Genomic DNA, 23,580 nt, shown 5'->3' with positions numbered 1-23,580 from the left:
AAATCACAAAAAAAAAAAAAAAAAAATGAAGCTCCGTTAGGATCTTCTTTTTCCTCGTGGAAGCACTACCATATTTGGTGAAGCATCCAAGGAAAAAAAAAAAAGCCTTGTTCTCCTGGCTGTAAGTGACGTGTGTTCTCATGAAATTTCTTTGGTTTTACCACAAGACCCTCCATCTGTTTATCTGGCAGAGGCGAGCTGTCCAAGCCTTCATGCTGTCACGCTATGAGAGTGAGTTCCTGGAGCTGGAGTGCATTGGTGTAGGCGAGTTTGGTGCCGTTTACAAGTGTGTGAAGAGGCTGGATGGTTGCTTGTACGCCATAAAACGCTCTCGCCGACCCCTGGCCGGCTCTGCCAACGAGTGAGTGAGCGGTGTGATGCTCTGTGTCAGACGGATACATTTGATCAAGTCAGAAACCAGATTAAAACGTGGAGAGATGTGACTTTTGATTTTGATTTTTATAATTTTTTTTATTATTTTTTTTATATCCTCTCAGGCAGCTGGCTCTAAAAGAAGTGTATGCGCATGCTGTTCTTGGGCACCACCCACATGTTGTACGCTATTATTCAGCATGGGCAGAGGATGATCACATGATTATTCAGAATGAATACTGTGATGGTAGGTTTCCCCTTACAACCAAAAACAGTTTAGGAAGACTTGAATGAAATGAAATTATAAATATCTGTATGTGACCTAGATTGAATTCTGTGGTTTTGATAACATCGATGTGTGGGTGCCAGGTGGAAGTCTCAGTGATGTGATTGTGAAGAAGACAGTGCAGGGTGAGCTGTTTTCAGAGGCAGAGTTGAAAGATTTGCTCTTACAAGTGTCTATGGGGCTAAAATACATCCACAGCTCAGGCCTCGTCCACCTGGACATCAAACCAAGTAAGTCTCATCTGGCAGTTCTCAGTTTGCATTTCTTGTTCAATCAAAACCTCAAGTCTCTTGTGCCTTTTAAAAAATAAAAAAATAAATAAAAATCTTTTAATTCTTTGTAGGCAATATATTCATTTGCCAGCGTCCCAGCACAAGTGCAGCAGGTGAAGGGGACAGCGAGGAGGAAGATGACCGGAGCACATCAGCAGGAGTCATTTACAAAATTGGTATTTTATTTAAAGGAGACATATGTTCATTTTCTGGTTCTACTTTTATTTTGGTGTTCCTTTAGAACCAGTTACTAATATATAGATATATATATTAGTTGTGACATCGCAACCTTAAGTCCTGTCGGCTACTTTTTAAAAAGCCGTTTTTGAATATGGGCTGTGTGCACTTCTCTGTGGGTCTCTGAGCGTTCTTTTACTGTATTTAAATAGCACCTTGATGTGATTTAAAATCAAACAAATATATGGAAATCTCACTTTTTACAATATGGGACCTTTACTGTTGGATATTCTACCTGAAATGTTTGTTTGCTGTCACATCTGATTCTTGTTTTCTGCAGGGGATCTGGGTCATGTGACCTCAACCAACAGTCCTCAAGTTGAGGAAGGGGACAGCCGCTTTCTGGCCAGTGAGGTCCTGCATGAGGTAAACGTTTTACCTAACAAATACTGTTTAAAAAAAAAAAAAAAAAAAAGTGGGCTTGGGGGTCAGAGTTTGTTGCACTTCACTGTAGGTTTAAAGAAACAGAAAAAGAAGAAAATCAGGGGCATTGCTTTTAAGCTTTCATGTCCGCAGTCTCACTGCTCCCCAGGATTACAGGCACCTGCCCAAGGCAGACATCTTTGCTCTGGGCCTCACGATTCTGCTGGCAGCCGGGGCTCCTCCGCTGCCGCAAAATGGAGATGCGTGGCACAGCCTTAGAGAGGGGCAGCTCCCCGAACTGCCAAATGAGCTGTCGCCTCCCTTCAGAGGCCTACTTCAGGTATTCTTATTTCTGCTCTTTCTACTCTTGTTTCTTATTTCTTACTACCTGTGTGAATATCATTTGCTCGTGTCACTAGCATAGGTTGTTGACAACATTTTTATTTTTATTTGTGTTTTCTTTGTAAGTTGATGCTGGATCCAGACCTGATGAATCGGCCATCTGCCAGGGAGCTTTGCAAGCACACAGTCTTGAGGGAGGAGAGGACCGGGAGGGTGGCCGCTCAGCTACGGAGAGAGCTCAATGTAGAGAAGTTCAGGACAGCCATGCTTGAAAAGTAAAATGGCCCCAGTCTTCATTCATTCTTAAGGACTTGCTTTCTGATTCTAGTTACACAATCCTTTTTATTTCCATTTTCTTTACAGAGAGCTCCAGGAGGCTCGACAGGCAGCTTTGTCACCCAAGCAAAACTTCCCAATTGGGCTGAAACTCCCTAATAAGATGGGGTCCTTACCCAAAACTGGAAGGCTTGTTGGTAGGAAGACCGAGCGATCCATGAGCTTTGGATGTCTAGGGTATTGAGTCTGATAGCACATTGTTAGGCCCACAACTTGTTCTTTGTTCTGATTTAAATGTGAGTCCTTCTGCAACCAGTCTGACGTAAACATGTAGCATGTCTAGAAGAAGACAGAGTGACAGTATTCTGGATGGACTGTCTGAGTCTTTAGTGGGTTGCAGAGCTGTGGACAGCAGGACTTATCTAACTGACTCACTTTTCAAGTGATTTTCTGGCAGAGGCGAGCTGTAACTACTGCAGAAGTGTGTACTGTTTTTAAACTGTAAATAAACATTTGAAGCATTTTATTGGTTGTATTTCCTTTTTTCTAATTTGATTTAGCTCTGCAAGTGTGTGTGCCTGACAAGACTTGCCGAGCTAAAGCAAATAGTGAATATGTATTCCATATGACACGTCCAAAGTGTTTGGAAAAACCCACAGGGACTTTCCAGTGTTATGTTGCTCTTATCTGAAACTCCAGCCAACTGTATGACGATGTATGTGAAACAGTGACTAGGGGTGGATTGAGGAAGTATGAGCACCATATTGAACATATGTTTTAGAGCATTCCATGTCATTTATAACCCTACATTCCATTGTACCTGCACTAAATAAGGGATTTACAGACGGTATAGGGCATTATAACAGGTCACATGATTGTACCTGCACTAAATAAAGGATTAACAAATGGTATAGGGCTTTATAACCGGTCACATGGCTAACGTTTGCTATTTTAATTGGATTCATAAAATTAAAATAGAAAAATCAAAGATACACTGGACACCTTCTGTTTTCATTTTGCATCTCTGTTCCAACTGATTTATCGCTATCTGATGGTGTTTTTTTTGTGTGGACTCACCACAGGGGATTTCCTATGTATTCTATAGAAATTACATAATATTGTAAATGAGCTTTGGACACCTTTTAAATAGAAATGACACGTTTTGAAGTTTGAACAACGTATTTTCCGACTGTGCTTGAAGGCATCATGAGATATCTATCCAACCCCGAATACTCGCACGACAATAACAGAATCTAACGTTATCATACGGACTCACCACTTTAGCGGGACGGTCGTCGGTGGCGCATCACTAATCGACTTATTTGTAGAAAGTTAAAAGCGGACGTACCCGGCGTAAGAACTGACTGTAAGTGGAATTAGCCATACTCTCGAAACCTTAGCGACGATCTCCCGTTTTACTTTTGCTAAAAGTTAACTTCGCTAGATGCTCAAAAGTGTATGTTACACTAGCTAACGTTAGCTTACGCTAGATAAGTTAAGTTAGCTTTAGCTTATATTTCAAGCTAGCTTAACAACCCGTTAGACGACAAATGTAATGTTATCCAGCTAGTTTAGTTGTTTTACCTGGTTTATAGTTCATAATATAACGATATGTAACTATGCCTGTTAAAATAGCTTCTTAGTTGAAACTAGAAGGCTGTTTAGTTACTTTCCTCTTCGATGTAACAGTTTGAGTAAGTCAACCTTAAGCGGTTTGCTTTCTTTATCACGTTAGTGTCTGCATTAACGAACATTTGCTGACGTTAGCTTCGTTATTCTTTTCTAAATTTAAAAGACCGAGAGGTGTTATCGATGGATAACCTGGGGAATGTGACCAGTGGGCAAAACACCGCCGCCCTGGTCATGTTTGCCTTCCTTCAAACTGACTGCAGAACTTCAGAATACGGGAAGGAGCTTCTGTCCCTGGGCAAGGATTTAAATCTTACCCGGGACGTCAACTTCAATGGTCCCGAAAAAGACGCATTGGAAGACGGAGACATTGAAACTGACGGCCACCTGCCTGTTTGCATCACTGCTGCTCTAGATGATATTCAGCCTTCATTGGAACTGCGTTGGCCGAGTGAGTATCTCAATCAGTAACTTAAAGCTGTACAAATATCCTATATTGGTGTTTTTTTCTGTTAGTAGTGATGTATTAGTACTATAATCTGCTGTAAACCGGAGTCACATTGCTTGTATACAGAAGCACAAATCCGCTGTTTCACGTTTATCTCCAAGGCTTGTTGATAGTGTCCAATAGCAAAATGTAAGCTTTTTTTGCTGGATAAATCAAAACTAATGTGAACGTGTCCTCGTGAAAGGATGATTTGGTAACAGAAAAACTCCGGGGTGGGAATCACCAGCACCTCCCAATATGATATCATCACGATACTTATGCCACAATACAATATTAATGCGATTGTAAACCTATTGCAGTATCCTGCGATACATTGCAATTTATAACCTTCTTTCAGACTTCTATTTTTTCCCAATTTCAAATGATGTCCCCTAAAAGGAAACTGTCAACATCTGTATTTTCTAAAAAAAAAAATACATTTCTCTGTTTGTTCACATCACTTCAATTTTATTGTTGCAAAATATGATTGTCAAACAGACAAAATGACCAACACATATATAACAAAAGATCATTACTTGGCGCCTGTGAATCGATACAGTGTTGCCACTGAAATTATTCCACTTTATCACAGCCAAAGTTGTTTTAAACAAAAGTAACGAAAAAACCTGTTTGTTAAGTGAAAGCTGTCAACCTCGTCATGGTTTAGCGGATGCAAACCTACATCCACATTCATCTCTCAACTGATTACTGTATGCTTTTTAAACCTACATCACATAATGTGCTACAGTGGTCAAATGTGATATTGAAGTCTATACTGTTAGAATAGATTTAAATCTTTGTTCATTGCTGTACTTTTATTAATGGTAACATTTCTCCCCCTGGCCTTGCTGTTGAATCCAGTAACTTTATGTTAAAGTATACTGATGTTTGGGCCATGATTTCCACAGGGAACCGCGCAGAGGCAGCAGACCTCCAGCAGATAGCATACGGGCTGAGAGAAATTGCAGACCAGCTCGAACACAACGTTGTTGCTCAGGCTACCCAGAACCTAAGCAGGAACCTAAACAACTACCCCCCTGAAGTGAGTCTGCTCTGTACACAGACAGTCATTACATTCCATTCCATGTAATTTAGCTGACGTTTTCATCCAAAGCGATTTGCTATTGCTATGTATATGTCAGAGGTTGCATGCTTCTGGAGCAGGGGTTAAGTCTCTTGGTGAGGGACACATTGGTTGATGTCTCGCAGTGGGAATGGAACCCAGACCTCCAACACCAAAGGCATGGGTCATATTCCCAGCGCCATCACCACCCAGTCATCACTTAATCACCCAATGATCAGCACTGCAAAATACGTGAAGTGAAATCTGTGTACAATATTGATTCCTGCAGTAATGAATTGAACACCAAGGTGTTTGTGACACAAGTGCAGGATCAAAACGTCAAAAGATTACAGACTAAGATATACACACCCTAGTAGTAAAACAATGTGCGCTTGCGTCGTTACTGATTACAACTTGAATAAGATGATCTAACCGTCCGTCTAACCAAAGTGTTGTCAACATGTACCGATAATTTCTTTGTTGAATTGTGCTTTTACAGCAGTGGAAAGATTACCTGACCCGGGAGGTGAGGAGGGTGATGAGTCAGGGCGTGGGTCTGGAGCATCTACCTCAGGAGCGAGTCATGATGGCCCTCACGCTCACCCTGGTGAAGAGAGTGTGCGAGCAGGCCCCTTGGCTGCTGAGAAACCTCTTCCACACCGCGCTGCAGTACATCAACGCTGCCAGGGCCAGGTGACTTGTGAGCTGCAGGCTGAGACAAAATAACTGAGAAACGTCTGGTGGAAAACAGCTGAATCCGAAACTGGCAGCTGCTCTTCGCGACCAGTCAACTGAAAAGAGCTGTGTTGATCTCACAGTAGTATAAACACTTTTGACATGAGGGAAAGTGATGATGAATTAATTGTTTACATTTATGTCTTGGGAACAGGTTGGCTTTGACACTTGAATTTTGACATTACTTTGTTTTTTTTCTTGCTTAAAAATGTATGTTGATTTAATACTTAAAAAACAAGATATTTTTGTATTCAATTGTTTTGCTTTTGGAATACACAGTGTCACTTAATTAAATTTGAGTTTCATTTCAATTACTTAATTACTTAAGTCCTACAAAATTGTGAAGAAGCGTGTTGATCTTTGGCAGTGCAAAGTTGAAAACAATTTTAACAAATCACCACAGAAAAGGTTCTCAAATTGGTTTTTATTCCCATTTCAAACAGTGTATTGTAGGAAACTCAAGGTACAAAGTGTCATGTTTAGGAGTCTCAGTTCATGAGGATTACTATGTTACACGGACTGAAATACATGGAAACATCCTTTCTGGATCAAAGAAAATGGTTTCTGTTCAATACTGTGTTCTAACAACCATTCATCAATTTTCATAGTGATAAAACGTACCACAATATCTCCAAATTCTCAAAGAAATATGTGTTAGTGGTGAGGCAGCGCTGAGGACAAAACAATTCGTTACCCGTTATGTTTTACTGATGTCAATGAAGTACTTAGTGCCATCAGTTCTCAAGGGGAAGGATAAGTAATTTAGCCTACACTGAATGTGGGGCAGGCCCGGGGACATTCCATCGTCTGTTTAAGAACTACTCCTAATACCTGCACCGATTTCCTTAGCCGGGGGACATTCATCCAACAACATTTCATAGCAACACAAGGTTGAATGTTACGTCAAAACCAAATCTTTATAGCAGCATTTCCTGTGCACATGTGAAATCATACTAACACGTTAATGCTGGTTTGAATGACGTTGAACCCATTTTTGCTTCTCATGGTAAGGTACGGAGTTGAGATCGTTACAGGACAGTCAGGTACATTATAAAGACAACTAGCAGAACAAGTAAAGACAGGGAGGAAACTGCAGACAAAATGTGGTTTTGACTGAGGAAGTGAGTAGCCCATCAAGTAAATTCAATCATTACATCTGGTGAAGAGATGAGTCACATTCCTGCTACTCCCCCTTTTTGGAGTAATACTGCTTACTCTGGCTTGGTAAATACAAGCAGGGGTGGACATTTTCCTTTTTTTAGCTAATGCAAGCAAAATGTAGTTCAGTCTAGACAAAGATCTTTCTCCATGGCACTTTATACTGTATGACTACCATAGGAAAATCCATTGCAACAAGAATAAATATTTTGTTACTTGTGTTTTAACAGCCTTTTGGACATTCACAGTATATTCAGATTTCTATGCATGATGTATCATTTCCACAAATGCAGCAGAAGTACTGTACCGTAGGACACATAGGACACAATACTTTTATCCATTCTTGGGCAAAAACCTTTAATGTTTCAATACATAAAGCCAAAATGTGCTGCATGTGAAGGGATACAAATGCCTTGTGAAATATAGAAAGACGGAACATAAATCTAACCTAATATGTCTGTTCTGTTTCAAAAGTGGTTTCACAGAAAATATAATGGAAAATCTAACTTATGCCCCCCCCCCCATTCCAGCATCATACATTTGGTTTGCTATTCAGGGAAAGAATCAGATTAATTCATCACAATTAGAGGGGAAATAAGTAAATGCCACTTTGCTGCATACAAAGAGAGAAAGCCAGAAAACCCACAGCAGCAGTAGAGTGGGCTATGAGGTTTACTTGCTCAGCAAAATGTTGCATGTAGATAAGGTCACTCAAATGGTACAAACTATTAACGGTGAGCCACAGACACAACGGAAAGCAAAACTAGAAGAAGAAGGATGAAAGTATTTCCAATCTAGGAGATAAAGAACTGGAGTCTTGAGAATTTCAACACAAAAGTGTGAGTTAATCCAAAAGGTAAGAGAGCAAAATCAAAGCTAAGGAGAACAGTGGAGTGCATTGTTATCGCCTTTCTGTGTTTGCTCCTGGTGCAGTGGGGCAGCCAGGACTCCCAGCAGTAAGGTTGTGGGTGTGCCGAGGTGAGATTTGGGTTTGCTGAGGGGGGGTTCACTGATTTGAAACCTTCAGAAGCATTGCAAATAAAAACAAAAAACAGCTGTTTAATAAATCCAAAACAATACATTTATTCCTACCTTAACCTCTTGTAATTTGCATTCTCCCCTGAGACCATTTTTTTAATGCCTCCTGTAGTTTACGGCACCGTATGCCATTACAGCAGCGAGGACCACCAGTGCAGCACCTCCATAAAGCAGCATTGGGAGCTCTGGTTCCGGCTTCGGCTGCACTGGGGGCTCCTCGGGCTGGGGTTCTACAGGGGCCACTGCAGCCTCTAGCACAAGGGGGGCAGCAGACAGGGCCTCTGGCTCTGCCACAGTCTCTGGCTCGGGAGGCACGGTGACGGGCTCCGGCTCCTGTTCTGGTTCAGGAGCTGGTTCTGAGGTGGGTTCAGGATCTGCTGGTTCTGCCGGGGTTTCCACGGCTAGAGGTGGTGGTGCCACCTCAGCAGGCACTGGGGCGGTGGGGGCAGCTGGTTCTGGCTCAGACTCTGGTTCAACTGCAGGAACAGATGCACGTGCTGCAGGTTCTGGTTCAGAAGGAGGGGGAGCAGCAGCTTCAGGGACCGGGGGAGGCAGCTCTGGTTCTAAGGAGAGGTGGGAAGGCTCTGCCGACAAGCTTGCAGGCTTCTCTATTACAACTGGTTCCTCTAGTGAAAGCAGGGAGGCCGGGGCTGCCTCAGCTGACACTGGAACAGGTGGAGACTGGTCCCTGAATTCTTCCCTAAGCTCGGCTAGCTCACTCTCTGAGCCTAAAACACTCATCATGCTTTCGTCTATTCCTCCGACTTCCCCTCCTTCCTCCAGCAGCTCAGCATCTTCGCGCTCAACGTGGACAATGTCCGAGTTTGAGGAGTTGTTTTCGCTGCGCTCCTCAGCTAGAGCCACGCCCTCATTGCTGTCCAGGCTCTTGACGTCTTCGGGGTCCATCGCACCAACCTGTGCCCAAGACTCGTGGCCGGCCAGCGACACGGGTAAGCTTTCTGTCTGCCAGGAACTCTGCTCACTGCTGTTGTCTCCAGTGCAGAGCAGGGAGGACGGGGGGCTGAGCTGGTCAGGGAGGATGTAAATGTCGTTGCTGTCTTCAGCAATGGTCACACCACGCTCCTCCTCTGACTCAAGGCTGAATATTTCACCCTGTGTTAGACGGACAGAGACAGAGATGGTGTCAACATTCTGTAGATTATAAAATAGGTGCAGAATTTTGAGAAACAGATTCAAGTTAAATGAGTTGTAAATAATGAGTGTGCTCTTTGAGTGCAACAGGATTCTTATTCAGATAGACAGTGCTGCAAAACCACTTACTGAACATTGAAATAACTTTTGAACTGACTTTCAAGTGCAGAAGTCTGCAGTAAAAACCGGTTAACACTGCACTGCTTTACACCTTAAGTTAGCCTAGTGTGCTACCTAGTGGTACGTAGCTATTAATCAACCATGGATGTGGGGCCACCTGAAAAGCTCTCCTGTTATGTAACGCACACATCATATGATCTTGTGGGTATGACTCACTGACACAGAGGACAGCTTGCTGAAGCAAACTATGTTTAAATAAGCTAAATGTCTGTTGAACTAAATCTACATATTTGACCGAACTAAATCTACACATTTGACCTCTAAATATTAAAAAGGCTGAACCTTTTGCCAAAGCTGTTTTTTCATGTCAGCATTTGACATAACTGCAAGGAACAAACCAATATCTGAGACTGACCATAACAGCCATATCTTTGCATTTTGCTGAGTGATGTAGAATACGGTCTACAGCATGTGGCTCAGAAATAGGCCAGTTCACATTGAGCACAAAGGAACAAGATACACACTGACATGCTTAGTGTCCTCAGGGCGTACGTTGAAAACAGTGGATGAAATCATTTGTTGTTGTGGGTGGCAGTTTGCTGCACCTTTAAATTTGAGTTTTATCCGCTAACATTATCCAGCAGCAAAATCTAACACTGCCCACACAACAGCCCTGCAAGTCTAGGTTAGAACAGGTCTTAACTTTAGACTTATGCACATCCCCATCTGAGAACAGTGCAATATTACTCGCTGCACCAGAACAAACATTATTAACACACCATGTCTCTTCAGTTGTTGCTATCCTACTTAATGCAGTTACAACGAGACTCCGAGCCATGCTAGCTGCTTTGTCAGGCTGTACTTTGGCCTTGCAGTGCTTTGAGCTGAATGCTAACTTGAGCATGCTGCTCAGTGACAATGACAACATGCTGATATTGAGCAGGTATAACGTGTAGCATGCTAACATTTGCTACTTAGCAAAAAACACAAAGTACAACTAAGGGTGATGGAAATGGCATTAGATTTGCAGGTATTTGGTTAAAGAGAATATCACACAGACACACACTGGACACAGCGGTGTTTGTGTCGGTGCAGCAGACAGAAAGATTCTGACAGCAGAGTCCAGCTCCCAACTCATTTAAATAAATGATAACATGGTATTATGTCCTTCAGTGTCCCTGACCGCCAATTTGCATCTGATCCACACACCATTTAAATTCTGAGGAAGCATACAGTATGTAAACGATTATTGACCACTGTAAATATGACATGGTTTCGCTGTGAAGGCCAGTCTCCATAATAGGCCTTCTAAGGGGTGCAACGGCAGCTGCATCCAGGGAGGCAGGAAAGGGATTAAATCTAACAGCGTTCCAGGGTTATCCAACGTTTCCATAAGCTGATTTGCATGTGGGAGAGCAAGAGGGCTTCACCCTCAGGTTACAGGCTCGCCATCAGCTGGACAGAACAGGACAGGGATGCCATGTGGTTGGAAATCCACAGCAAAACGTTGCTGATGGTATTCAGGAACATTAACTATAAACCTTTCTTCATTTACAGTACGTTTCAAGTTCCTGTTTCTACAAACTCCTCACTGATCCCAAATTTAAACCAATGGTAAACCTCAAAAGGAGGTTAGACTGAGTGCCACAGTATGTCGTCAATGAAGAATACCAACTGGGCGTCCTAACGCAAAGAGCACAACACCAACTATAAAGCATTCCACAGGACAAATCTGCTATCTAACCAGGTGAAGTCCAAAGCTAGATTCATAGCAAGGAATAATAATAAAACTTAACATAGGATTCATGAACAAATCCAACATATGAACAATTCTTGCAAACAACTTTAAAATATGCGCCAATAATTTAACCACGCATAAATAATGCTAAACACACACACACACACCTGAGGAGACAATCCACTCTGAATTTGCTGATCTTTCCTTAATGCTCCATGCTGTCCTCCAGCCCCGCTGAAACTAGGAAACACACTAACCTTCCGAGTGTTCTGATGAGAGGCGTGTTTCACAGTTCTCCTCGTCATCGCCTTAAGGCAAACTCTATCAAACAAGTTCACATTCCTGCTGTAAAGCCTACCTAGTCTACATACCCTGGCTCTACCTTTCCATCTCTCTGAGCTGCTAGCCCTTCACTGTAACACAACATTACCCTGCTCTGACACTTAACACTGAATCTGAAAATGTCTCTGAACACACAGATTCTGGAAGAAGTCGCTGTCAAATTGTCGCGACACTTAAGAGTACTTGTTATATTGCCACATACTGTCAACATGCTGCATCCACTTGTAAAACCAAACATTAGCTCGGAGATGTTACAAAAAGGCACACTTTCCAACAAATGTCAAACCCACAAACAGGTTGTTGTTGTTGTTGTTGTGTTATCTGTTTTCTTGAATGATAATTCAAAGCAATGACATTCACTTTCAAGGATTATTTTCATACAATATTCACTGTCTCATATGTACCCTTGACATTTTTGAGGATTATGTCATCACTGTCCCTAATGGACAAGCGCTGCACGAGGTCACACAGCAGCTGACAAAGAGGTACTGCTAGACTGCTTGTCAGCATCTAATTGCACCCTATGTTGTTCATTTATCACCATCCAGAATGGCTACGCAGGCTGAGGCCAGTGCTATTTCTCATTAAGATACATTCAAAATTAAATACCTCACCGAAGGAAGAACTTTCATCATAACTAACATAGATTGTTTTTTTTTCCTGTTTGAAATGCCTACAGTAACTATAGGCTATACACTTCCACTTGTGAATGTCCTTGTCTCAACCCAGAAGAATACTGACAACCAATCTCAGTGTTTCTTCCACAAACTTTACACAACACATTTATTAAATTTACCTTCCTTCCACAATTGCTTTTTCACTCAACAATGGAAAAGCATATACATTATTTGCTTTGATTCATAATCATGTTTAAACAAACTATTAATACCTTATGTTTCCTACAGAAGCCCAGACAAGTGGAGGACTGAATGAGTTTATCAAACCTGGCATCTTTGGAAGAGGCTTGAGCAAAACTCCTTTTAAAAACAGCCTGTACAATTTGCATCAGTGAATATTGTTTTTTGGCCCGTCACCATTAACAGTGCTGTAGCAGCAGTCGGACTGATGGATAGTTGAAAGGACAGAATATGGATGGGTGCCCTGTTTAAACCTTGGCAGTCAGCCTGTGTGCTGCTGCTGTACAAGTAATTTAGCAAGCTACAAGTGGGCCAGTCAAGCCCCTGGCGATTCGGTTTTTAAAGGATTATGAGATTTATTTTGGGAGTTTCCTTGCACAGGCACTCTACTCTAGTCTCATTGATGCAGTGTCACAGTGATGCACATTATTTCACCATGGGGTGTACGAGAGGGGGGTGACATAACAAAGGGGGAGCACTTTACACTGTACAGGGTGCTGGGTGACATGCCCTGACACGACTCAGGCTGGTACCCTGACTGCTGCACCTTATCCTTAAAACATCACCACTTCTAAGCAGCAGTAGCAGCTAGTCCAAATGTAAAACCAAGGGCCTGTACAAGTTGCTTTATTGCCTTTTAAAAAGGTATGCTGCTTTGACTATCAATTCACCATCAAATGTAAAGTATGCAGTAAAATAATGTATGACATCAGTAACCCTTTCTGTTCGCTAAGAAGCCAGGTGCAATTGTCAGTGTGCCACTTCTAAACCTCAGGAGTCCTATTACATCACACTCACATGGACAGACAGTAATGGGGCTGTTGTGCACTCCGTTCTCAGGCAGCAGTTTTCACTGTCAGACATCACTGAAGGACAATAGTCTGATTACTCAGGAGGAAAGACCAAGCATTACAGACGGACAGACCGGAGACAGGCTGTTAGAGACAAACAAATAGAAGTTGCGGCGGTAAAGCCACCCAACTACAACCAATTCATTCTACTCTCCAGTTACAGTTTGTGGTATATCTCCTTATTGCAGGATTTCTTTCACCATGTTGGCCATTTTTATCTCCCCCCTGGTCCCTCTCTAATCATGGCCTCCTCCTCCTACCCGTCCCTGGCTGTGCTCTGTCTGAGGGCTGCTGGTTTTGTTCCTGCCAAATCAAGTGTACATCACATTGGGGTCATAATAATCCGTATTGTACTCCATTGGAACGAACAAAGGCATTATGAGAGGCACCCAAACCTGCTGGAACAACTTCACCAGAAAGTGACCTGCACTAACGGGGGATTATAGATCGTTTTGTGTCGTTTCAACAAAATAAATGCGGGAACGGATTATTAAATAAATGAGATGAATACGATTACGAAAAAGATGTTCTGCTTTCCATCTCCTTTAATATTAAAAGTACTTGATGTTCCTCATTTAGTAGCAACTAGCAGTCATATTTTCTTTTCTCTGCAAGTTCACATTTATATAAAAAAAGTCAATCCATACAACACGTTTACATGTAACCACTCAACAATGACAAAAACATAGAAATATTGCGAGATAATAGAGACCTATTTGTCTGCCACTGGTTTTTCCACTGCTGCACCGTCACTCTTTCTCAGAGTAAACATTCTCACACACGCGTGCATCCGGACAAACGATCTCACTCTGTGGTTGCTTCGACATAACGAGTAAAACATCCTACCTCAATGTGAAGTCTTGAAACCTCCAGGTCACTTGAATAAACAATAGACAGTCCTAGTTATGGAGTGGATGTAGAAAGAGAAGTGTGCATGCATGCAGCTGTTAAAACTAATGGAAATTTCACTTTGCTCTCACTTGCTCACCATGCCCATCCTCTTTGTCCCTAATCACTCACCCCTCCCTCCTTCGTATTCCCTCCCCTCCTATCGCCAGACTCTTCACGAAATCCCTCTCTCCTCCTTCTCCCCTGTTCCATCTCTCCATTGCTGATCCTGCCCCAACCTATCCTTCGTTCATCCCCTGTGACATAACGCAAAAACAGGAATGCCGCTTTGTTTGGAGCCAGCGCATTATGTTCACGATACACAGCACGAAACCGGGCAGAGCATCATGACACGAGGTAATGGCGACCAGAGCAGTGGTCAGTGCATCGAGTCATGTGACCCTTTATCAGCATGACCTTGTTCCTAGTGAGCCATCTATGACGCAGTGTTCCACTTATTACAACATTGGAAAACAAAACGCTCTGCAATATTATCACCAAAAAAAGAAGAAGCTAGCAATCTACAACACAACAAACGTCTATAATATTGACTATGGAATATTTGACTGACAAAACTGTTGAAGTCCTTCTTACATTACACAATAATAAAAGTCGTAATTTAATGACTGATAAGTTTGGTTTTGAATCAAGTTTTACTTCTTTCAACCATATTTGAAATTAAGAGTCAATGTAGATTACATATTAGAATAACAAAATAGCAATAATAATAATAATATCAAAATCTTAGAGTGAGTCATTATGGAAACAAAACTTGCGAGATATTGTGTGGTTACTTTTGGCTAGGTCATCATCTAAAAAGCGAACAAGTACATTAATGGTTTTGGCCATGTTGAGATTTGCTGCTTTTGGTATAAACATTGAAAACGTCCCATTTTGTCGGGCACAAGGCCGCGTGTGTTTAAATAACTGCCATGCTGATTCCAAACAGACAGCTTTGTCAAGGCAGTTTGGTCTTCTTTTTACACAGTGGCTGGGCCATCATGACAAATCGAGTTCCACTATCAACACATACACACTCTGCATACACCTGTTGTTTTTAATAACAAATACGGTTGGTTAGTGAAGGCACGGTTGCAGCAGTAGCCGTTGTTGCCGGTAAGGTACTGGTGAGTAGCATCTAATGACTAGCAAGCACTTTCTTACCGCTGCTGCGTTACATTATCTTCCTTAAACATACACTGCGGAAGCAAGCACCCGGATACATCAATTAGAGGCACCACGTGCTGAACGGCTTCCTCGTCTCCACCCCTTTCATCTTGTCCTCTATCCTTGCCCAGCGCCATTTCTTTTTTTACTCCATTCTCAACTTAAGCTCTATCTGCATGCTCCAGGTTTGATAAACTTTGCCTCAATTTTTTTACCACCAAGACAACACTGCACTCACACTTTTTTGGCAAAGACCCGCCCTACTTTGCATCTGATTGGTTAGAACTTGTATTTTTCTAAAATAGTCATATGCCGGAAATCTGGCACCAGGCCAGAGTACCTTAAGCCCTGAATCATGTTTCCTTATTGAGAAAAATAACCCTATTGCATAACAGAAATACAATCACATTTTTTGGTCTGAACTATGATTGAATGTTGTCAACAGATGGATGTTTAGGTTGTAAGTAGATTACATAAAGCATTTGACTCCTGACTAATAGGAGTATGGGGAAGGCTGGTCATGTTTTAAATGTAGTTATTATGGGGCTGCCACGGGTTCGGGACCTGTGGCTCTTTGCTGCATGTTATCTCCCCTATCTCTCTCCTGTCATGTTTTCAGCTGTGCTATCAAATTAAGGCCTAAAATGCCCCCAAAAAATCTTGAAAAAAAAAAAAGAATGTTGGCATTATACGGCAAAAGAATTAGCAGTGATTACACTTGAATACTGTGTTTTTATGCAGATTGTCTGATGAGGATGTATTGTCATGTATACTTATTGCAGTTTGATGTCCATTTTAATTGTGTATGTTAATATGCTGCTAGTAGATCACAGAAAAGGACAGGGGCAGGGATTCTGGGGTATGAAACATCTGTGCAGGTCAGCTCACTGATGCCCTCACCTGGCTATTTTGAGTTATGTACATCCATTTATCATTTGAGAACGGTGAAAGCATTTTCATCAAAATATGTGCATTATAAAAACTATTGTTAACTGCAGGTAACTAAAATATAGGGGTAAATATATACTCGATTTCCTCCATTGCATGCTTAAAAACTCACCCATCCCCCTTGCTGGATGATGTAGCTAGCTTTTTCCTCTTCTAGGTAGCGCACCCCCAGCCGCAACAGAGTTGTCAGTGACTCGCCCTCACTTTGTAGAGCCTGAAGCAGCACCAAAGGTACTAGCACCTGGGACAGAAGAGAAAAAAAAACAAAAAAAAACAAAAAACATTGGGGACACAAAGAGACATTAAGAGGACACCAATATCACACACACGTTACGATGTCTGAGATAGATAGAGATGTTAGGTAGGTAGATAGATAGATAAATAGAATAGATAGATAGATAAAAACAGCAATAGTGGGCAGATTGAACATTCATGACCAAACTCCTAGCTGACTCACATTGCTCCAGCCTGCCTGTGCATGTGCTGAGAGATCCTGTGTTACATCTCTGAAACTCTGGTAGTCCAGAGGTCTGAAACACACAGACATAATCAATGGTTTTAAACATAAGGACTACATATCGCTAATTGACCAAGAATTATTCTAAGAAGCCACCACACACACCCAGTATCCCACAGTAACGTTTTTGACCACCTGCCAAGAGCTGCTTAAAAAAAAAAAAAAATACGTATCCAGAATTGGACTTCAAATGTGGGCAGACAAAAAAATGTGTTTGTGTTGTCAGAGCCGTACTGCTTCTCTTTAGTTTGCTGCATTCTTTCTGTATATATCCATGATACTTTTATGAAGTCAGATTGATGTTGGGCTGGTACTCACAAAGTTTTTTAAATGATCCCCTGTGTGCCAGTGATGATTTGTGAAGACACACCTTCCTCCTGGTTCAAATTCACACACCTGGAATCTATTTTTTATATTATGTGCTATATACTATAACAGGTTTGTCTTATCAAGTGGATGTCAGCCATGTTTAGAGTTAAAACTTTTACTATAGTTGCAAATTTGTGTGCCTTGGTTGCCTTCATTTTTTGAACACGATTGTATATTCAAGGAGAACGCCCAAAAAGTCACTCCGTACTCTCTGAGGTAGTTCCCTGTGTGTAAATGGTCTGGGTTAGACAGTTGGAAGTTTCCCAGTACAACCACAGTCTTATCTGTAGGCCACAGAGCAAGTGTCTTGCTCAGGTGAACCTCACTTACGTTCAACTCACTCAGATTTATTCAATCTGCAATAGTTTGCTCGCATTTTTATCATCTGTGTGGTCTCAAACCAAGTGAGATACTGTACATGACACTTTGGCTAGTACATATTTACAGCACAGCGCAAAACAAACAGTTGGGTTAAGTTTGACAATGTGTGACAATACCTTTCCCAATAATTCCTAGATTATCAAAACTGTCTACAAAATAGAAGTATAATGGTTTTGTGTGTGTGTGACAGAATTTATTAAATCAAATTCAAGCGCGTTTTTTTGCGCGGGGTGTGCGCGTGTTATTGTGTACAATCTATATATAGATAAATGAGAGCCTTTCAAACAATGTTATGCAACAAAGCCTTTTTCCTCTCACTGTTAAAGTTCAAGCGTTCACCAAGAAGAAAATGAACTAAGAAGCAGTTTATCATCTATGACTTTGTCCTTTGAGATTGAAACTCTCATGCTGTGGACACACACCCATTTATCTCCCACCATTAAGTGTGAAAATAGTGCAGTGAGACAAATGGCAATCAGTATCGAAGCACTGGCCCCCCCACACATTGATTTCATGTCAAATAGAGGCCTTCCTCCATTTGGAAGCTGTCAAGAAAAGTGTTTATCTTGTCAGAGCAGTGATGCTGTTAATCTACAGCAGTACTGCCATGAGAATTAAAATATTTCATAAAAGTCAGAGAGTTGCAAACTGACCCTGCAAGGAGCGTGTACACGGCTGCTGCCAAGTGTGTGTCAAGGCCCACGGCCAGCCGGTCTCCCATTGTAGCAAGGCAGTCTTCAATCGAGGTCTCTGGGGCGACTGGATTAAACACCAGCGACGTTTGCCGGTCGAAGCCTGTTGTGGAAAAGGCTGCAAACACACAGACCACAGAAGAAGGAAATCTCAAACAGGCGCCACGTTAACGTCAGGTGGTTTACAAATTCACTGGTGATAACCAAAATCTATGGGTTGTTTGTGTAACTACCGTTCTCAGAGTAGCATGACTGAGCGAAAGACCAAGGATATTGGTTGTCAGGAAGAGAAAGGACCCACTCCTAAGAAAATGGGTCTACACCAAACCATACATCATTAGAAATGATCACCTCTTCCTTGCTACACATCAGCAAGGAGGGGGGTCTGGAGTGACACTCATGCTACTCAGAGAACTGCGTGTTATGTTTAGAAACAAAATTTCATTTCACTGCATAGACCCAATCACATTTGTTTACAACACCTTCCAGGTAAAAAAACAACAACTGGATATACACTCATCTCGTTCATCCAAAGGCATGTTTGAGGCTTTCATATGTCAAAACTTCCAGTAACATTAGGTTGGAGACGTAATCTACGTGTTGGGCCACAGACTAAAGAAAACGACACCACCCAGACTAGCAGGCAGTCCAACTGCGGGGAGATGTTGCCGTCGGTAACGCTAGAGTTGGTTTATTAAAGACGCAGCAAAACAACAGAGTACAGAAAATAAGCACAGCAGAAACGTCGGATAGGTCGGACCTGCATGTTAAACAGTATGTCTTTAAAATGTTACAGTTACGGCTGAAAGTTACAACAGAAATAAACAACTTGGCCGATTTCACATAACTCTGTAATTCAAATCAACTGCCACTGCTCTACCTGAAAGTGATTTGTGTGTCACAGTGATTAGCTCTATACACTTCATGTTATATATTGACAAATATTAATCTCTGGATTCCTTTGCACAGGCAGACCAACAATCTACCTACATGTGAACAAAGAATGTGAACAACAGAATGGCAAAAAGAAATGCCAGAGAATTTACAATTGAGGGGGGAAGAGTTTTCCAATAATAAAGGTTTTTGATTGCGTTTTCTTTCATTTGTTCAAACTATGCTTTAAAGTTTCATATTTGTTGTCCAGAAACAGCATATCTGCACTAAAATGTCAAACTTGTAATCAAAGACTTGAGACCTGAACATTACTCCGCATATAAAAACAAATTTGAAAGATAACCACTGGAACTGGTTGCGTGCGTGTGTGTGTGTGTGTGTGTGTGTGTGTGTGTGTGTGTGTGTGTGTGTGTGTGTGTGTGTGTCCACTTACAATCAGCAATTTCATCGTCCAGTTTCCTCATCTCTTCCTCATGTGCTTTTATTATTGTGCTCCTTTCTTTCTCGTTCCGGGCATGTCCTGAAAGAGAAACACATGACATATGAACCAAGATAAGTGTGCCTTTGTGCAGCTGTATTATATAAAATAAGATATTTTTAAAATATATCAAATAAGGTATGGGATCAGTTTTTTGCCAATGATGCCAGCACATGACACCAGACACGCAGGTGTTATTCACATATAAACCATACCAACTTTCCAGAAAAGAGAACCGTGTCTTCAGGCCTAGGGGCAGCTTATATCAAAAACCCTTTACTTTCACATTATTCATTTGCTCCGCCTCGGCTTGATGTTGTTGAACGCAAACATAAAAGTTGAGAGAGGTTCACTTTCATCTATTGCATACAGGGCACCAATGGCACAGTTCATGTTTACGGAAATTATTTACAAGACTCAGTCTGCACTGCTGGGCGCATAGGGAACCACGTATGACCCTGAGTTCTCAATCACGCAAAACACATATGGCCGCTCGACATCGTCTATTTTTACTATCATGGAATGAAGGACCTTTGAAGTATCATACTTTGTTGATTAAACAGCTTGACTGATATGATTTTTCCAATAAATATTTTATTTTATTTTAACTATATGTGCATTTTAGCCCTCCATTGACAGTACAGCAGAAGACATGAAAGGGGAGAGAGAAGGGGGATGACACACAGCAAAAGGCCGCAGGCCGGAGCCGAGCCGCCACGCCAAGGAGCAAAGCCCCGCACATGGGCGCCCGCTCCACCAACTGAGCCACTCAGGCACCCAATGAATGTTTTCAAGGTGGAAATCAAATACTGGTGGGGAGTTTTTTTTTTTTTTAACAGGAAGGAAACGGATCAACCCTTTTTATATTCTGTCTGTGTTACCCTGCAGCCCTGAGGACCACTGTTTTTTCTGGGCTTGGTGCTGTTTCAGCATTCAGCCAGAAAGCTAACAGGCCAACTATTTTACTTTGGTTCATTGGTGTGTGAGTTGCTCTACGCTGATTACACATGACAGGCTGTCAGAAATTGGACCGTGTCAAGCGGAAAGCTGGGATCAGCCACTCCTCTACCATTCTCCGCCAATTCTAAGCATGCACACAACAATAAAAAAGGGCCAGGGAATTAAGACTACTCCCCCTCTTCCTTTTACTCACTTCTGCGTTTCTGGCTAAAAATGTCTGAGCTTTTTTCCAGATAGCTTTTGTTTTCCCTGCTTTGACAGAGGGAAACTAAAATGGTCTTCCTATAAAACTATCTTACGTTCCAAGTCAGATGTTTCTCTCCCTGTAATCAATAATTACAAAAGGTTATTTTACCATCAACATGCTGTGACCATATCTTCATGGCAAAAAGTAAATACATAACTTCACAAATTACAAATGTGACGCACATACATACAGTTTATATATACTGTATATACACACATCTATGTGCAACTATATGCTGTGTTTTTGTCTCTGAATGTGTTTCTGTGCCAATGTCAGAAAAAGCTAAATTGAGCTGGTGAACAGGTGGCAACCTGCCTACACACAAGGAATATCTTTTGTTAGTGCAAATGTGCATGTGAACACAACTCTATTTGTGGGATGTGTAAAGTCAAACGTATGAGGTCTGCCCAAAAAATATGGGTCACACACTGCACACGAAGCGACTGTCAAGAGCACTAACACAGAGTGTCTTTGACCCATTAAATTATGAGCATTGCCATTTTTCTGCCCTTTAATTTGAGATTCAAGCAATACCTTAAATTAGATACTACTGAACTATACAAAGAGGCAGAATAAAATGTCACCTTGAGCTGTTGTTAGTGCTTGTGATCTACTAACAGGCAGCATTCCCAGATAGTTAAGCACAATGTACTTGGTTTCATAATGGAAACCCTCAGGCACAGTGGCAGTGATGGAAGCAGAAGAGGTGGGGCCTGAGGTAGCCATTGAACAGACTTGTGTCAGACTCTCGGGCACATTCGTTCTTACAGTCAAAGCTGGACGTCTCACCTGAGGAAAATCAGAGCCAGAGGAGGAAAATTAATTTCTGACAATCATGACTGCTGCAGTACAAGTACAGTCAAATCTGCCCGAATCGTTCATTAACAAAACATGAGAGAATTCACATCAGAGTCTGGACAAACGTCCTGGTGACATCTGTTGTTAATCAGTAAAACAGCTGTTAGGTGGATGACATATAATAAATGTCCCACTCAGTGGGACATGCATGATATAGATATATATATATATAGATATATATATATATATATATATATATATATATATATATATATATATATATATATATATATATATATATATATATATATATATATATATATATAATTTATTGGTGCATTTGGGAATGCATCACTGCTTACTGAAAACACAGAGGGGGACAGACCCAAGACATGTCTATCTCTTAAAAAGGTTACGCTGTGTACCACTAGCTACGCAATGACACAATACAGTACAACTTACGTAACACACGTGGGGGACAGAGGGGCGTGAAAAGTCCTTGAATAAGAGCCTTTACTTAACAAATGTTCCAAAGAAAATGTAAATGTTGCTGTGCTATATTGTTAAGTATACTGCTGGTTTTCTGGACAAATCACACTAAAACAAATCACTTAATTACAAAAGTCTGAGGTTATTAGCTCGCATCGTCCTCCAGAGATGAAGGGACACCATGCGTGTCAAAAGTGAGTTTAACTTAAAAAAAAAAAAAAAACTTCCGACTTGAACTGTCAAAATAAAACCAATTGCTGGCTTTTGGAGGTCCCAAACAGAGTTATACCAAATTTCCTATGTTCAAATTAAAATAAATTAACGAGTATAGTAATTTGAATATAAATTAATATTATCGTTTATTTTTCCAAAGTGACAGAATGGCCACAAAGAATTGATGTTACGACATACGCGTAAATCCTCAATTAACCGGACATTTGGCTAATTCGTTAGATAAGAAATATACTTATCAAATTAACGTTACAAAATTGTCTGGTACATGGGACAAGTCCGTTTTACTCGTTTTTGCAGAACCCCTTCGCACACATGTAAGCTAGCTAGCGTAACGTTAACGGCACACGTTGTGTGTTATTGCAGAGACTCAAAACTTAATTTTAACTTAAATTAAACCAATTTGGAGTTGATTTCTTACCGTCCTTGTCCAAAGGCAACCAGGTGCTGACAAACGCCTGATATAAGGGAAATGTGCGACACACTCCCTTGCAGCAGCAGCAGCAGTAGTAGTAGCTGAAGAGGCAGTCCACCACTGATAGGAGGCAGCAGGAGGCAGCAGTAGCACAGTCCTAGCACAGTGTGCTTTGGAAGCTTCACAAGCTAGAGAGAATACAGCACCACATTTCCTGTCATAACCTTCAAAATAACACACAATAAGCGGACGGTGTTCCAACTATTTAAAATGATAGCGTTAACGGTAACTTTAAAGCCAGAGTGGTTCGAACGTTAACTAAGATTTCTAGTGGGTCGGATGTGGATCCTAGCAACCGCAAGTGAAGGGTGGACGTCAGTTAAGCACGCGATATTCTTCTGAAAAGAATATGATAATTAAATACAATTCTAGTAAGTGAAACTTTACATTTATTTATAACTTTATAAACCTTCAAGATCGAAGATATCATCAAATATGACGTGCATGGGGCTGTCAAAATTAAGCTACACAAGAACAATCTTGCCAGACCACAGCGGAGTAACGTTAGCGTTAACGCTACTTGAGCCATATAATCAAACACGTCAATGTTCCTACAGTTAGCTAGCTAAATAAATGCAATTAACACTACTTGAAAACACTGTGAAGAATGTGGTGTGCTTTTAATTTATTTTTAAAACACTGGTTTTAAGCAATGAGGGAATATATATTATGGCTATAACACAATGGCTACAAGTTCATATAGCCAGGTTAATCTTTTAAGGGTAATT

At 41.3% G+C, this 23,580-nt stretch overlaps 3 protein-coding genes across 5 annotated transcripts in view; 2 read left to right on the top strand and 1 right to left on the bottom strand.

Annotated features, from left to right (window-relative positions):
• wee2 (WEE2 oocyte meiosis inhibiting kinase) overlaps window positions 1-2,672 on the top strand; it is a 4,239-nt gene extending 1,567 nt beyond the window's left edge. The window contains exons 4-11 of the mRNA XM_034879089.1: window positions 127-361; window positions 498-619; window positions 742-888; window positions 1,002-1,106; window positions 1,448-1,533; window positions 1,700-1,870; window positions 1,999-2,147; window positions 2,236-2,672. Of these exons, the coding sequence (XP_034734980.1) occupies window positions 127-361; window positions 498-619; window positions 742-888; window positions 1,002-1,106; window positions 1,448-1,533; window positions 1,700-1,870; window positions 1,999-2,147; window positions 2,236-2,392 (1,172 nt within the window). The 3' untranslated portion in view covers window positions 2,393-2,672. The remainder of the gene's footprint in view (window positions 1-126; window positions 362-497; window positions 620-741; window positions 889-1,001; window positions 1,107-1,447; window positions 1,534-1,699; window positions 1,871-1,998; window positions 2,148-2,235) is intronic.
• Window positions 2,673-3,384: 712 nt separating this feature from the next.
• Window positions 3,385-6,150, top strand: bida (BH3 interacting domain death agonist). Of its 2 annotated transcripts, none has more exons than XM_034879059.1 (4): window positions 3,385-3,514; window positions 3,944-4,228; window positions 5,173-5,306; window positions 5,827-6,150. In XM_034879059.1, exons 2-4 carry the CDS (start codon window positions 3,961-3,963, stop codon window positions 6,022-6,024), a joined length of 600 nt encoding a protein of 199 aa, XP_034734950.1. In that variant the 5' UTR covers window positions 3,385-3,514; window positions 3,944-3,960; the 3' UTR covers window positions 6,025-6,150. The 2 variants fall into 2 exon arrangements, with proteins under 2 accessions (XP_034734950.1, XP_034734951.1); XM_034879060.1 differs by having other exon boundaries at window positions 3,458-3,511; window positions 3,940-4,228.
• Window positions 6,151-7,740: 1,590 nt separating this feature from the next.
• Window positions 7,741-23,092, bottom strand: bcl2l13 (BCL2 like 13). Of its 2 annotated transcripts, XM_034879052.1 has the most exons (8): window positions 22,799-23,092; window positions 21,444-21,648; window positions 20,912-20,935; window positions 19,608-19,694; window positions 18,242-18,398; window positions 16,779-16,851; window positions 16,434-16,562; window positions 7,741-9,371 (listed from the first exon to the last, which is right to left on the bottom strand). In XM_034879052.1, exons 2-8 carry the CDS (start codon window positions 21,583-21,585, stop codon window positions 8,355-8,357), a joined length of 1,629 nt encoding a protein of 542 aa, XP_034734943.1. In that variant the 5' UTR covers window positions 21,586-21,648; window positions 22,799-23,092; the 3' UTR covers window positions 7,741-8,354. The 2 variants fall into 2 exon arrangements, with proteins under 2 accessions (XP_034734943.1, XP_034734944.1); XM_034879053.1 differs by lacking the exon at window positions 20,912-20,935.
• Between the last annotated feature and the right edge of the window lie 488 nt (window positions 23,093-23,580).

This window comes from Etheostoma cragini, chromosome 8, assembly GCF_013103735.1.
Source record: "Etheostoma cragini isolate CJK2018 chromosome 8, CSU_Ecrag_1.0, whole genome shotgun sequence".
In the NCBI taxonomy this organism is placed as follows: domain Eukaryota; kingdom Metazoa; phylum Chordata; class Actinopteri; order Perciformes; family Percidae; genus Etheostoma; species Etheostoma cragini.
Note: the sequence above shows the minus strand (reverse complement) of the source record. Positions and strands in the feature narration are given on the sequence as shown.

Coding starts and splice junctions, on each gene's coding strand:
- bida (XM_034879059.1), top strand. CDS start 3,961: ATGGATAACCTGGGGAATGTGACCAGTGGGCAAAACACCGCCGCCCTG. Junction 4,229..5,172: donor ATTGGAACTGCGTTGGCCGA/GTGAGTATCTCA, acceptor TGATTTCCACAG/GGAACCGCGCAGAGGCAGCA. Junction 5,307..5,826: donor TAAACAACTACCCCCCTGAA/GTGAGTCTGCTC, acceptor GTGCTTTTACAG/CAGTGGAAAGATTACCTGAC.
- bcl2l13 (XM_034879052.1), bottom strand. CDS start 21,585: ATGGCTACCTCAGGCCCCACCTCTTCTGCTTCCATCACTGCCACTGTG. Junction 19,695..20,911: donor AGAAACATCTGACTTGGAAC/GTAAGATAGTTT, acceptor TTTCTCTTTCAG/GACATGCCCGGAACGAGAAA. Junction 16,563..16,778: donor CACAGGCAGGCTGGAGCAAT/GTGAGTCAGCTA, acceptor CTTCTGTCCCAG/GTGCTAGTACCTTTGGTGCT.